Source organism: Pelophylax lessonae, assembly GCF_965119305.1.
Source record: "Pelophylax lessonae genome assembly, chromosome: 8".
In the NCBI taxonomy this organism is placed as follows: domain Eukaryota; kingdom Metazoa; phylum Chordata; class Amphibia; order Anura; family Ranidae; genus Pelophylax; species Pelophylax lessonae.
The window spans coordinates 42,546,037-42,560,530 of NC_138775.1; the positions used below are offsets into that span (position 1 = coordinate 42,546,037).

Sequence of the window (14,494 nt, forward strand, 5' to 3'; positions counted from 1 at the left end):
CGCGTAGACCCATAGACTGACTTGCTATTACGTATCAGCTGGAAAATGCATTCTCATGTTTACATATTTTTTAATTAGGGTAGTTTATACGCTTACTTTTTTGTTGAATGTGCTTTTAGTATATTGTGTGAAATGTATTTTAATTAATAATAATAATAATTATTATTATTGTTATTATTATCATACTAAAATACTAAAAGAAAATATATAATATTGTATAACATGTTATAATAATAATAACAATTATTGTTATTATTATTTTTATTATTTATTTAATACAAAAATACTGAAAGCAAATATATACAATTTTAACATGTACAAAAACTAATAACAATATTAATAATCATAATAATAATAATTATTATTATTATTATTATTTTTACAACATGTTAAATTCGTATAAATTAAAGTTAAATTTAGCATTTTTGTATAAAAATAATAATAACAATTAATATTATTATTTTTAATAGTAGTAGTATTTGCATAACATGTTAAAATAACAATAACAATTATTGTTATTATTAATATTATTCATTTAATACAAAAATACTAAAAGCAAATAGATAATATTTTAACATGTTGTACAAAAACGAATAACAATATTAATAATAACAATAATAATAATAATAATAATTATTATTATTATTGATATTATTATTATTATTATTATTATTATTTGTACAACATGTTACATTAGTATATATTTGCTTTTAGCATTTTTGTATGAAAATAATAATAACAATTATTATTATTATTATTTTTAATAGCATAACATGTTAAAATAACAACAACAACAACAGTTGTTATTATTATTATTAGTAGTAGTATAACATGTTAAAATATTCTGTATTTGCTTTTAGTATTTTTATATAAAATAAATAAAAATAGTAATAATTGTATAACATGTTAAAATAATAAATATTATACTTTTGTCCTAGTGTATGGCTTTACGTGTCAGAAACTAAAGTCCTATCATTGGAAATTAATTGAGTAGAAATATATCATCAAGCCAATGTCTAAAAATGGAACAAGTACACTAAAGTAGATCTAAAGCCTTTTACCCTAAATCTCATATAACCGCTAACAAACTAAGGAGACCCTGTCACTTCGGACATTTATGGCAAAGCTAGTGCAAAGCCAACTTTGGGGCCACATAATACTCCCCTCTCCAGCGCTCCTCTGGTAAAATCAGCTGGGTGGCAACCCTACACCCGTTCATGATGCTCAAGCTTAACCCAATTTTGGCTTCACTCTCTCTAAGATCTGCCAGGCCGGGTATTTTGTTGGGTTTTAAAGAAGAAGGGGTGGTGGGGGGATGGCTGGAGAGGTTAGCGCACAGTGGTCAAGAGGTGGGCTTTATACCGATAACGTCACCCATATGGGCAAAGGAGCATCTTCTGGAGAGATTTTACCTGTTCTGCATTCCCAGGAATCTTCCTGGAAGGATGGTACCCAGCAATGCAAAGGTGGAGTTAGTGTAACTATAAAAACTCACTTTACAGGTATATCAGAAAACAATTTATATAGGGGGCCCAGTTAGAATTTGCCAACCTTGCATTGCACTGTAAGGTCTGCTTTAAATTGGAGCTATTGTCATTTTAAAGAGTGTATGTATAGCCACATCTTTTATTTCCTGTTTTGGATGGTGTAAAACCTATATTTGTTTATTTTTTAGGTGTCTTTGTCCCATTGTGAAGGTTTCCTTTTACTTCATGTGCCATAGAAGGAACAGTAAATTTTGATTTGCTCTTTATATAGGATTATATGTAGTCTTCCATGTGACTGCTCAGGCCTGCCAATTGGCCAATGATGGGACAAGGGGGGGCATCTCATGTTCCCCATTCCTAATAGAACAGTACCTATCTAAGCTCTGATGGTGATTCAGGTGACCGGAGAGAATAGATAAGGTAAGTACATGCTCCTTAGGACCCCTACTATAAAGTAAAAAAAGAGAATACTGGGATCTTTTGTATTGTCCAGTGTATTGCCCTGCCCATGTGCTCCTTTCCTTTTTTAGTGGTCACCATGTTTGCTTTCCTAAATTTGGTGTAGGCACACATTGGGGTCTTCAGCTTTTAATGAGCAAGTCCTACCGTAAACTGGAAGCAAACTCAAATGTGATGTTTTTCTATGCTATAGGGAATATCTACAAATGTTAACTGTGCTTTAAGCAGCACCCTAAAAAAATTGCCTCCTGTCTGTGTGGTATGTGAGTGTGCCTAGGCACTCCTGTGTGCACAGCCTCATAGCTGCATATCCGCAGTGTGGGATCAACAAGGCAGTGCTGCCTCTGATTGCTAGTCTTAGGAAATTTGGTGATATCACTACTGTACTGCTCACTATTCTCTTTGCTGGAGACAATGACATGAGAAAGGTAACAACTGCCTTTATCAAGATGGCCGCCTCCACATAGACACAGTGCAGAACAAGGCATGGGAAGTCAGTAACGGGAAAGGTCAACTGGAGGGAGACCACAGGCAATACTGTCAACCTTTGTAAATGCTTCCAAAATTCAGTTTTCTTGAAAGGGCTATCTTCAAAACATACCTGAATTCAATGTGTTTATTGCTATAGATATGCCAAAGATCGAAACTCAGATAGTTTAGAGCAGCCTCTTTCACCCTTCCCACCCCATAGAAATCCCTACAACAATGCCCAGGGAACCTCTATTAAAACATTTCTATCGGAGGCAATGAAAAAAAACCTTTTACATTTGGTACTCTGTAGAAAGAATAACTCCTTACAGTGGTGGTCAGAATGTCAGCATTGCAGATAGCTAAAAAGATCCTCGGTGTCATGCTTTTGGCTTTGGTCCTGGAACTTCGCAGGCACCATCAAATGGGAAGTCAATCAGCCTCAGCTCAAGGAACCTCTAGCAACCTCTAGAGGAACCCTAGGGTTCCACTGAACCAATAGTGGAATTACCAGGGTTGCAAAAGCTACATATGTGTGGTTGGGCCCTGGCGTTTCTCCACTGTGGAGGAGCCCCGAAACGTCAGGAAGGGGGCCCGCTGTAAAACATGTGCATACAGTAGCTCCGAACTCTTCCTTATTTGGAACAAAGTCCCCCTGTCCCTCTTTCCTCCTTATTTGTCTGTCATTTTGTTATGATCTACAGGGGCATCTGAAAAAAATTAGAATATTATTAAAAAGTTAATTTATTTCAGTAATTCGATTCAAAAAGTGAAACTCATATTTTTAATAGATTCATTACACACAGTGATATTTGAAGCATCTCTTTCTTTTATTTTGATGAATATGGCTTACAGCTAGTGAAAACCCGAAATTCAGTATCTCAGAAAATGTGAATATTGTGAAAAAGTTCAATATTGTAGACTCACACTCTAATAAGCTAATTAACTCAAAACACCTGTAAAGGTTTCCTGAGGCTTTAAATGGACTCTCATTTTGGTTCAGAAGGTTACACAATCATGGGGAAGACTGCTGACTTAACAGTTGTCCAGAAGACAGTCATTGACACCCTCCACAAAGAGGATAAGTCACACAAGGTCATTGCTAAAGAAGCTGGCTGTTCACAGAGTGCTGTATCCAAGCATAATAATAGCTTTCTTGAGTGGAAGGAAAATATGTGGTAGAAAAAGGTGCACAAGCAACAGGGATAACTGCAGCCTTGAGAGGATTGTAAAAGCAAAGGCCATTCAAGAATTTTGGGGAGATTCACAAGAAGAGGACTACGGCTGGTGCCAGTGCTTGAAGAGCCACCACACACAGACGTATCCAGGACATGGGCTACAACTGTCACATTCCTTGTGTCAAGCCACTCCTGAACCAGAGACAACATCAGAAGCGTCCTACCTGGGCTAAGGAGAAAAAAGACTGTACTGTTGCTCAGTGGTCCAAAGTCCTCTTTTCAGATAAAAGTAAATTTTGCATTTCATTTGAAAATCAAGGTCCCAGAGTCTGGAGGAAGCGTGAAGAGGCACAGAATCCAAGTTTCATGGGGTTCAGGATGAAGTTTCCACAGTCTGTGATGATTTGGGGATCCATGTCATCTGCTGGTGTTGGTCCACTGTGTTTATCAAGTCCAAAGTTGGCACAGCCCTCTACCAGGAAATTCTAGAGCATGTCATGCTTCCCTCTGCTGACCAGCTTCATGGAGATGCTAATTTAATTTTCCAGCTGGACTTGGCACCTGCCCACACTGCCAAAAGTACCAATAACTGGTTTACTGATAATGGTATCACTGTGCTTGATTGGCCAGAAAATTCACCTAACCTAAACCCCATAGAGAATCTGTGGGGTATTGTCAAGAGGAAGATGAGAGACACCAGACCCAACAATGCAGATGCCCTGAATGCCACTCAACATGGGCTTTCATAACACCTCAGCAGTGCCACAGGCTGATCGCCTCCATGCCGCACCGCATTGATGAAGTAATTCATGCAAGAGAAGCCCTGGCCAAGTATTGAGTGCATACTATACTGTACATGGACATACTTCTTAGTAAGCCAACATTTCTGTATTAAAAATCATTTTTATTGGTCCTATATAATATTCTAATTTTCTGGGATGCTGAATTTTGGGTTTTCACTGGCTGTAAGCCAGAATCATTAAAATTAAAATAAAGAAATGCTTGGAATATATCACTCTGTGTGTAATGAATCTATATACAATATATGAGTTTCACTTTTTGAATTGAATTACTGAAATAAATCAACCTTTTGATGATATTCAAATTTTTCAAGATGCACCTGTAGTTGTATATAAAATGCACTTTTTATCTTTGGAGAAGTGTTTCCCAGTGCTAAACCTTTCCCTCAATTTCTAAATTGCTGCATTTGTAATTGTCAAAACCCAGTATAAAGAAATAGTAGTGGTAAAAAAAAAAAAAAAAAAACACTTCTGGGTTTAACTAATCATTTTTATAAATATAATCCTCCTTTAACCGCTTGCCGACTGCGCACAGTATATTTACTGCGGCAGTCAGCCCCGGCCAGGCAGAGTGACGTAGATCTACGTCGCTAGCCTGTCACCGGGTTTTGAGCCAATAGCGGGCGAGCGCGCGCCCGCTGAGGCGCGCGCCCGCCTCGGCTCGTTCACAGAGGAGTCCGGGCGTGTGACCGGCGGACCCGATGTCCACTGGTCACACTACGATCGTCGGTAGGGCGGGAGAAAGGCGGGCGGCTTATGTAAACAAGCCGCCTGCCATTCTCCCCTGTGTAAAAATGGAGATCAGACGGTTCTACTATGTAGAACCGTTGATCTCTGTTTTTACAATAGGAGACATGTCCAATCACAGTTAGAAACACGCCCCTAGGACACACTTAACCCCTCCCTCTCCAATACAGTTAACCCCTTCCCTGCCAGTGTCATTTTTACAGTAACAGTGCATATGTATAGCACTGATTACTGCAGTAATGTCACTGGTACCCCCAAAAGTGTCAAAAATGTCAGTCAAGGGTCCGACCTGTCCGCCGCAATGTCGCAGTACCACAAAAAAAAACGCAGATCGCCGCCATTACTCGTTAAAAAAAAAACACCAAAAATGACAAAAATCTTTCCCTTTGTTAGTAAACGCGATAACTTTTGCGCAAACCAATCAAAATACGCTTTTTGCGATTTTTTTTTATCAAACATATGTAGCATAAAACAAATTGGCTGAAAATGTTAAAAAATTTTGATTTTTAAATTTTTTTGGGGGGCAATTTCATATAAAAAAAAGTGAAAAATATTGTTATTTTTGCAAAATTTACGCTCTTTTTTTGTTTATAGCGCATGATCAAAAAATCGCACAGGTGATCAAATACCACCAAAAGAAAGCTCTGTTTGTGGGGAAAAAAGGATGTGAAATTTGTTTAGGTACTGCATTGCACGACCGCGCAATTGTCCGTTAAAGTCACGCAGTAAAAAATCGCAAAAAAAAACCCTGGTCAGGAAGGGGGTAAAATCTTCCGGGGCTTAAGTGGTTAAGGGGGTGTGGCAGGGGGTGTGTCCTATGCCTACATGCTTTTGCTAATAGGCGTCCCTCGTTCCTATCTCAAAAAGTTGGAAGGTATGCATGTGAAAGGGTCCGGCTCAGATCAACTGCTGCGACCCCCAAAGTGGCGCGATTTGCTTGTGGTTTTCTTGCGACTTTTGTGATTTGACATTGCAGTCTATGGCATTTAAATCGAACCAAAGTTGCAGAAAAGTAGTGCAGGAACCTTTTTTTCTGACGCTGTGACTTGAGTCGCATTGATTAAGATGGCACTCATTGAATGTTTTGACTTGCCATGTGACTTTATGTGTTGCAATGTGAACAGGGGCTTATAAAGTGCCTCAAGATGAGAGTAAAGAGCCCCGGGCTCAGAGGAAAGGGCCTCTAGACCAGAGAAAAGAGCTCCAGGACTAATGGAAAGGGGCCTGGCACCAGAGGAAAGACCCCCAAAGACTGATGGAAAAGGCGCCGACGGTCAGGGCATCCCTTATGGTTTCAGGGCCCTGAAGGTTCTAGTTACACCTCTGCACCGAACCCTGGTTTTGAATAGCAGGTTTGGAGTAAGGAACTTTAGTTTGGTGACTTTATGCGGCAGTATGGCTTTACATATATTTGCAAAAGCCTGAAACAGGCTTTACCCTAAAATGTTAAAAATAGGTAAATATTCTTTTGTGCGTTAACTAACTAGAGAATGTTCTGGAAAAGTTTCTATTTTTTGGTCTTTCCTATATGGACCTTTTCCATTTGCTAGTTATAAATTGATCTGAGCGTTTGCCAAATTTGCTTTGTTGGGCAACCAACAAAAAAAAAAAAAGAATAAAAAATAGATAAAACTAATTATACAAAATAAAAGTAATCCCCCAATCATATTTGACTTCACCACCCTCTGGAAACCTTCTAATTGGACCTCTCATTTCTGCTGTAACATGTCTTAATAAGCTCCAGAGAACACACCTGACAACATATGAAGAGGCCACGCAGGTTCACGTTAAACGTTTTGTCCCATTCCTCCAGGGTGGTATCTTCGCTCGCCGAATTCATGTTAATTCCCGCGTTATTACACGCAATGTCAATTCTCCCCCAATTAGCCACAATTGTGTCCACCACTCTTTTCACATCTTCTTCATGGCTAATATCGGCTGCCATGGCAACGGAATTTATGCCTGCGAAATAATTCCACCAGTAAAATTAGCTGAGTTGGGATTTTTTATTTTTTTTATTTTAAATGGACAGGTAATTAATGACAGACATTTATAAATATGCGGGCAATTGCTTTTTGATTGGAATCAACAGCTACAATGTGTCCTTAATCAACATACTAAGAAGCAGATAATATATATATTTATTTATTTATTTTTTTAACTGAACTTCAATAAAAATGTTCTTGGTTTATTGGTATATGGCGCCACCTAGTGCCAAATTAAGAGAGTGCACAAATCCTGTATTTTTAAAGTGCATTTTCATGTTTGCAGTCACAATCCCTCTGTATGCTTGTTATATGTCCCCATTCATACATTGTGTGCCCACTCTTTGCAGCTATAACAGCTTCAACTCTTCTGGGAAGGCTGACCACAAGGTTTAGGACTGTGTATATGGGAATGTTTGACCATTCTTCCAGAAGCACATTTTTGAGGTCAGGCACTGATGTGCCATTGTTCTTACAGGGTTAAAAAAAAAATGTGCTTTACCACCGCTTTAAATCCTTCAGTTCTCTGTAGTGTACCACAACTTTTGGTACTATTTCACTGCATGCCACCGATATTACATACATTACATACATTTCGCTGCCTGTGCCACTATTAGCCCCATCCTTCCCCCCACCTTGTCCTGGCACTGATCATAGGCCTGCTGACCGCATAGCCCAATTAGAGGTACATAGTGAATGCTAAATGTGTGAAGTGGAAAATCCTTTCAAGGGTTTTGTGGCATCATAGTGGAATAAGGTGTGCAATGTTGATCTAAAAATGGTCAGGTAACATAGATAATAATCATTGATATAAACCAGTGGTCTCCAAACTGTGGCTCGTGGGCCAGATTTGGCCCTTTGCTTGCCTTTATCTGGCCCTTGAGACTAGCGATCGACCAATATAGTTTTTTTATTGCCGATACCGATATTTTGGTCATCGCATATCGGCCGATATTGGCCAATATTTTCGTACATTAAAAATGTTTTATTTTTTTTTATTTTTTTTTTGACAGGTACTCTTGTGGAGGGATCGGGGGTCTAAAAGACCCCAAACCCCTCCTCTGCACTTAAAAGCATTTAAAACACCAAGTTTGGCCGTTTTGAATGCTGTCATTTTTTTAAATTTGTCGCCGGGTATCTGGAAGTGATGTCATGACATCACTTCCGGGTTTTTACATGGAGACCCGATCAGAGCCGAATGCTGCTTTGATCGGGTCTTCTCTTCGGTGGGATGGGAGACCCGGGCGAGCCGCGGAAGGCGGCGGGAGGGGGGGACATACCCTCCCGCTTCTTGTAATGACAGCCGTACGGCTTCTCAGCCACATCGGTTGTCATTACAAGACAGCCGACCGTCAGCTATGGACGCCGGTACCGGGGTGATGACTCTAGCTGCAGGCACATGCACGGTACAAGCACTTTCCCAAATATCGGCAATATCGGTCACCTCAGGGGCCGATTCGGATATATCGGGGAAAGTGCATATCAGCCCTCGATATACAGTATCGGCTTTGTCGTTCCCTACTTGAAACATTATTCCTGTCACCAATAATGGAACATAATTAATTTTACTGACACCAACATTGGGGCACTATTCCTCCCACTGACACCAACAATGGAAGATAAATAATTTTACTGACACCAACAGTGGGGCACTATTTCTCCCACTGACACCCACTACTTCTACCCCCAATACCAAAGATGGGGTATTGTTTTTCCCCCACTGGTCACAATCTGATGCCCCCCTCCCCCAAAGTCTGAAGGACAGTAAACTGGCCCTTTGTTTGAAAACTTTGGAGACCCCTGATATATAGAAAAATCACATACCTTTCAAACGCAGCTCATGTGCCACAGCCTCAGCCTTTTTCAAGTCCATATCCACGATGGCCACTTTAGCACCCACCTCTCCTAGAGCGTGGGCAAAAGCTCTTCCAATACCCTGACCTCCTCCAGTCACATAGGCGACCTTGCCATCCAGCCGCAAGCGGTCCAGTATGCCGTGCCCCTCAAACCCTCGAAAAACGTTATCTTCCACAATTCCTTTCTACATGAAAAAAATTACTGAAATATGAATCCAATTTTGTCTTATGTATTTTTGCTTTCAAGGTAATAAAACTTTCTTTGAAATTAATTCCTCAATAGCTACAGAGCATATAAATCTGCTTTGGGTACACAAAATGCCTTTTCAATGCCAGTTATTACCTTCTAAAGTAGTAGTGACATCATCACTGTGCTGTTCATAGGCTGTGCAAAGAGCAGAGCTGTGTGAAGGACCCAGCAGGCTCCACCCACTACAAGCTGTCTGCAGAAAACTACAGGAGGGGGCGGAAACAGGACCAGCCACCCTGCACAAGGAGAGAGCGTAGCTGTGCCTGGTCTTTATTACAGGAAGCTCCTGCACAGACAAAAGGTGCAGAAATTGTTTCATCTGAAAGAAATGCAAAAAATATAACTGGATACTAATATTTACAGGTAAGGTTTATCCAGGGAATATCCAACTGCCTCTTGGGGGACCAGGAAGGAATTTTTTCCCCTGCTGGAGCAAATCGGATTGGGGGTTTTTAACTTCCCCTGGTTCAACTCTGGGTAAAGGATTGTAAATATGGGATCGTATTCATTTTTTTTTTTTCCCTTCTGCTGGTTGAACTAGATGTAACAAAAGACAACAGCGAGTCTATTGTCTAAGTATTTTCTAATTACTAGAGCCATGGGTATCGGGGCCAAACATTTGCACAGCCATAATGAAAACTTGTGAATGTGGTATGCGAAAACTTGTGTATGCGCACAAGCGTGTGAATAAATAAAGCTGCAAGCATGAACTGAAAAATTCACCTGAATGTGTATAAAAAAGTTATCATTTAAAAAATTATTACATTCATTTTTTTTTTTCATTCATAATAAAAACTTGCCATATTTTGTCTAATGTAATTATGTCCTATGATTGTAAGTGCCAATGGGGCATTTAACTGATTGAGGTATATCAGGAAAAATAGTAGAATATGTCCACTAGATGGCACTTAAGATCATAGAAAATAATTGGTCATATATGTACAGCACTTTATTTATTTATATATATATATATATATATATATATATATATATACACACTATCTCACCTATCTCACAAAAGTGAGTACACCCCTCACATTTTTGTAAATATTTTGTTATATCTTTTCATGTGACAACACTGAAGAAATTACACTTTGCTACAATGTAAAGTAGTGAGTGTACAGCTTGTATAACAGTGTAAATTTGCTGTCCCCTCAAAATAACTCAACACACAGTCATTATTGTCTAAACCACTGGCAACAAAAATGAGTACATCCCTAAGTGCGTGAGTAAGCCATTCGTCCTCCCCAGTGTCATGTGTAATGATACAAGGTCTCAGGTGTGAATGGGGAGCAGGTGTGTTAAATTTGTTGTTATCTCTCTCGCTCTCTCATACTGGTCACTGGAAGGTCAACATGGCACCTCATGGCAAAGAACTATCTGAGGATCTGAAAAAAAGAATTGTTGCTCTACACAAAGATGGCCTAGGCTATAAGAAGATTGCCAAGGCGCTGAAACTGAGCTGCAGCATGGTGGCCAAGACCATACAGCGGTTTAACAGGATAGGTTCTTCTCAGAACAGGCCTCGTCATGGTCGACCAAAGGAGTTGAGTGCACATGCTCAGCATCATATCCAGAGGTTGTTTTTGGAAAATAGACGTATGAGTGCTGCCAGCATTGCGGCAGAGGTTGAAGGGGTGGGGGGTCAACCTGTCAGTGCTCATACCATACCCTGCACACTGCATCAAATCGGTCTGCATGGCTGTTGTCCCAGAAGGAAGCCTCTTCTAAAGATGATGAACAAGAAAGCCCGCAAACTGTTTGCTGAAGACAAGCAGACTAAGGACATGGATTACCGGGAACCATGTCCTGTGGTCTGATGAGACCAAGATAAACTTTTTTGGTTCAGATGGTGTCAAGCGTGTGTGGTGGCAACCAGGTGAGGAGTACAAAGACAAGTGTGTCTTGCCTACAGTCAAGCATGGTGGTGGGAGTGCCATGGTCTGAGGCTGCCGTCACTGGAGAGCTACAGTTCATTGAGGAAACCATGAATGCCAACACGTACTGTGACATATTGAAGCAGAGCATGATCCCCTCCCTTCGGAGACTGGGCCGCAGGGCAGTATTCCAACATGATAACGACTCCAAACACACCTGCAAGATTACCACTGCCTTGCTAAAGAAGCTGAGGGTAAAGGTGATGAAGTGACCAAGTATGTCTCCAGACCTAAACCCTATTGAGCATCTGTGGGGCATCCTCAAACGGAGGGTGGAGGAGCGCAAGGTCTCTAACATCCGTCAGCTCCGTGATCTTGTCATGGAGTGGAAGAGGACTCCACTGGCAACCTGTGAAGCTCTGGTCAACTCCATGCCCAAGAGGGTTAAGGCAGTGCTGGAAAATAATGGTGGCCACACAAAATATTGACACTTTGGGCCCAATTTGGGCATTTTGATTTAGGGGTGTACTCACTTTTGTTGCCAGGGGTTTAGACATTAATGGCTGTGTGTTGAGTTATTTTGAGGGGACAGCAAATGTACACTGTTATACAAGCTGTACACTCACTACTTTACATTGTAGCAAAGTGTCATTTCTTCAGTGTTGTCACATGAAAAGATATAATAAAATATTTACAAAAATGTGAGGGGCGTACTCACTTTTGTGAGATACTTTATATATATATATATATATATATATATATATATATAAATAGACCACAATAGACCATATATATATAAATAGACCACAATACCCAGATTTTATTTTTAAAATCTGTTAATGTTAATGTTTTTACTGAAGAAGCTACAAGTTTGACTTGGCTGACTTGGACACCAGCCTCGAACTTCGGTCTTCCCAAAGCCCTTCTAGACCTGACTAGCCAAGATCAATTGAACTGGTTTAGGACTTGGGGAGTTGGGCTCAGAAACCTGTAATATGCATTCAAGTGCTTCTGAGATTCTATTTCTTTTATTTTATTTTTTTATTTTTTTTAAAGGCATTTTATAAACTATGCAGTGCTTTACATACACATCAGTCCCTGCCCTCCAGAAGGAGGTCCCTTCCAAGCATACATACACATACTAGGGCCAATTTAGACAGGAGCCAATTAACCTAATAATACCACTACAAATAGTAGAGGTGGGAAGTTGGTATAGACAGGGCTGCTGATAGGGGGGGACCACCAGTCCTCCTGTAGGGGGCCCGGGCACACAGGAGGGCCCCAACAGCACGGGGAATCTGTGCGGTCGGGCAGGGGGCAATAACAGAAGGAAGCCCCGTGCAGTTCTCTGCAGCAGCTGAAAGCCAGTTTCTCCCACTCCTGCCAGCTTTCAGCTTCTGCCGGGAGAGAGACACAGACACAGCACATCGTTCCTGTAATTGCTTCTCCCCCTCCCTGTTCTGCCTGGTAGGGTGTACAGGGCCCCGTGATTTCTAACAGCAGCCCTGGGTATAGACCTAGCAGCTGTAAGAACCAACACCAATTCACAAACAAAACAACAGAGACTTTATAACTATATCTCTGGAGGTAGTTCACAGACACCATATTATAAAAATATTATTTTTTATTTAAAAAACCCTTTATAAAAGTTGAGACCAAAACTCAGTATAAAAATATCAGTTGAAGAATGGGGTTCATCTACAGGACCTTAGAGAGCAATAAAGAGAAGATACAAAAATGAGAACCAAAGTCTACCCGTTTCACAGTAAGATATCCACCACTTCAGGACTGTTTCTGGTCTCCCACATTTATTGTTGCAATACATGTGTGAGACCAGAAAAGTCCTGAAGAAGCAGATGTCTAACTGCGAAACAGGTAGACTTTGGTTCTCATTTTTGTATCTTCTCCAAGGTCTTGTTGATCAACCCCATTCTTCAATTGATGTTTTTATTTTGATTTCGGTCCAACTTTTATAAACAAAGTAATATTTTATAATATGGTGTCTGTGAACTACCTATAGCTATAGTTAATGTCCCCGTTCATTGACAGCCAATTAACCTACAAGCATGCCTTTGGTAATGTGGGAGGAAAGCCACGCAAGCACAGCGATAACATGTAAAATCCATGCAGATAGTGTCCTGGCTGGGATTCAAACCGAGGACCACAGTGCTGCAAGTGTGGATAAGGGTTAGAATCGTTACCAGACTTTCGCCTGTCTGTGACTTTATTGGGGAGATTTTTTACTCATTGTCTCAGTGACCACCCTGTGAAACCAGGACAAGGAATGAGGGGAACAGGGGTCATGGGACAGGAAGGTGCACACAGCCATAAAGATCTGACCAAGGTTTGCAATCTTTCTGCCACTGCACTTAAAAAATGTATTATTTTTTAGCTGCCTCCATCCCCAATAAAGAAATTTCCCATCACTTGCTGCCTTCCCTCTTCCTCCTCGTCACTTGGACAAGACGTTAGAGGAAATTTCCCCAAACTAAGATAGTTTGTAACCCTTCCCCACTATATCCCCCCAAAAATGTTTGGGCTAGAATTGGGGTTCAACTTGCATTTAGAAACAACTTCTGACTTTTATCCACCTTTAACCACTTTTTTACTGCTACAGGGCAACAGCTGTCGCTGGATCAGGTATATGTATGTGATCCCTCACTTGCATCTGTAGGGGGTGTGCGTGAGCCGCTTCTGATGTGATAATTCACAGCAGAAGCCGATCTGTGGGTGTCAGGCACTCAATGTCCTCCAGCACCCACAGGTCGTTGGTAAATAACACAGAACAGGGATGTGCCTATGTAAACAAGGCAGATCGCTCTTCTGACAGGGTAAGGTATGGATTCAGTGTTCCTGCAAAGCAGGGACTAGATTCCATCTCTTCCCTTAGTAAAAGCACAACACACAGTACACAAAACACTGGCTAGGCACACAGTTAACCCTTAGATGTTTAACCCCTTCCCAGCCAGTATCATTAGTACAGTGACAGTGCATATTTTTAGCACTCTATTAGTGTCACCGGTTCCCGAAAATGAAAGTCCAAAGAATTAATTCAAATAAAGTGTTGAAGTGCTTCACAACTTAGAACTCATGCAGTGGAATGTGCTCATCACCTTCTTGTGCTTGCACTTACCAAAGGATGTGGACCCCTTAGCAAAACTGCATGTGGGTCTTTATAGCTGTATGGTAAGTGGGACGATATCAGCTCACAAATATCATAGCTTGGTGCTCATGAATGGAGTAGAGAGAATCCCAATAGTGTAATAAAGCCTTTTTTATTTATGGAAGACATTAAAATTGCACTTACAATGTTTTAGGCAACATATCGCATCAAGACAAAACAAAAGGTAGACAAGTGGTTCAATCCCTTAGTCCAAATTCGTAATG

At 40.5% G+C, this 14,494-nt stretch overlaps 1 protein-coding gene across 2 annotated transcripts in view; it reads right to left on the reverse strand.

Annotated features, from left to right (window-relative positions):
* The window catches only part of LOC309561568 (D-threitol dehydrogenase-like), a 117,587-nt gene that overhangs the window by 60,128 nt on the left and 42,965 nt on the right, over positions 1-14,494 (reverse strand). For both annotated transcript variants that reach the window (XM_082265548.1, XM_082265549.1), the window contains 2 exons: positions 8,949-9,165; positions 6,893-7,101 (listed from right to left, as the gene is read on the reverse strand). In XM_082265548.1, coding sequence (XP_082121674.1) covers positions 6,893-7,101; positions 8,949-9,165 — 426 coding nt within the window. The remainder of the gene's footprint in view (positions 1-6,892; positions 7,102-8,948; positions 9,166-14,494) is intronic.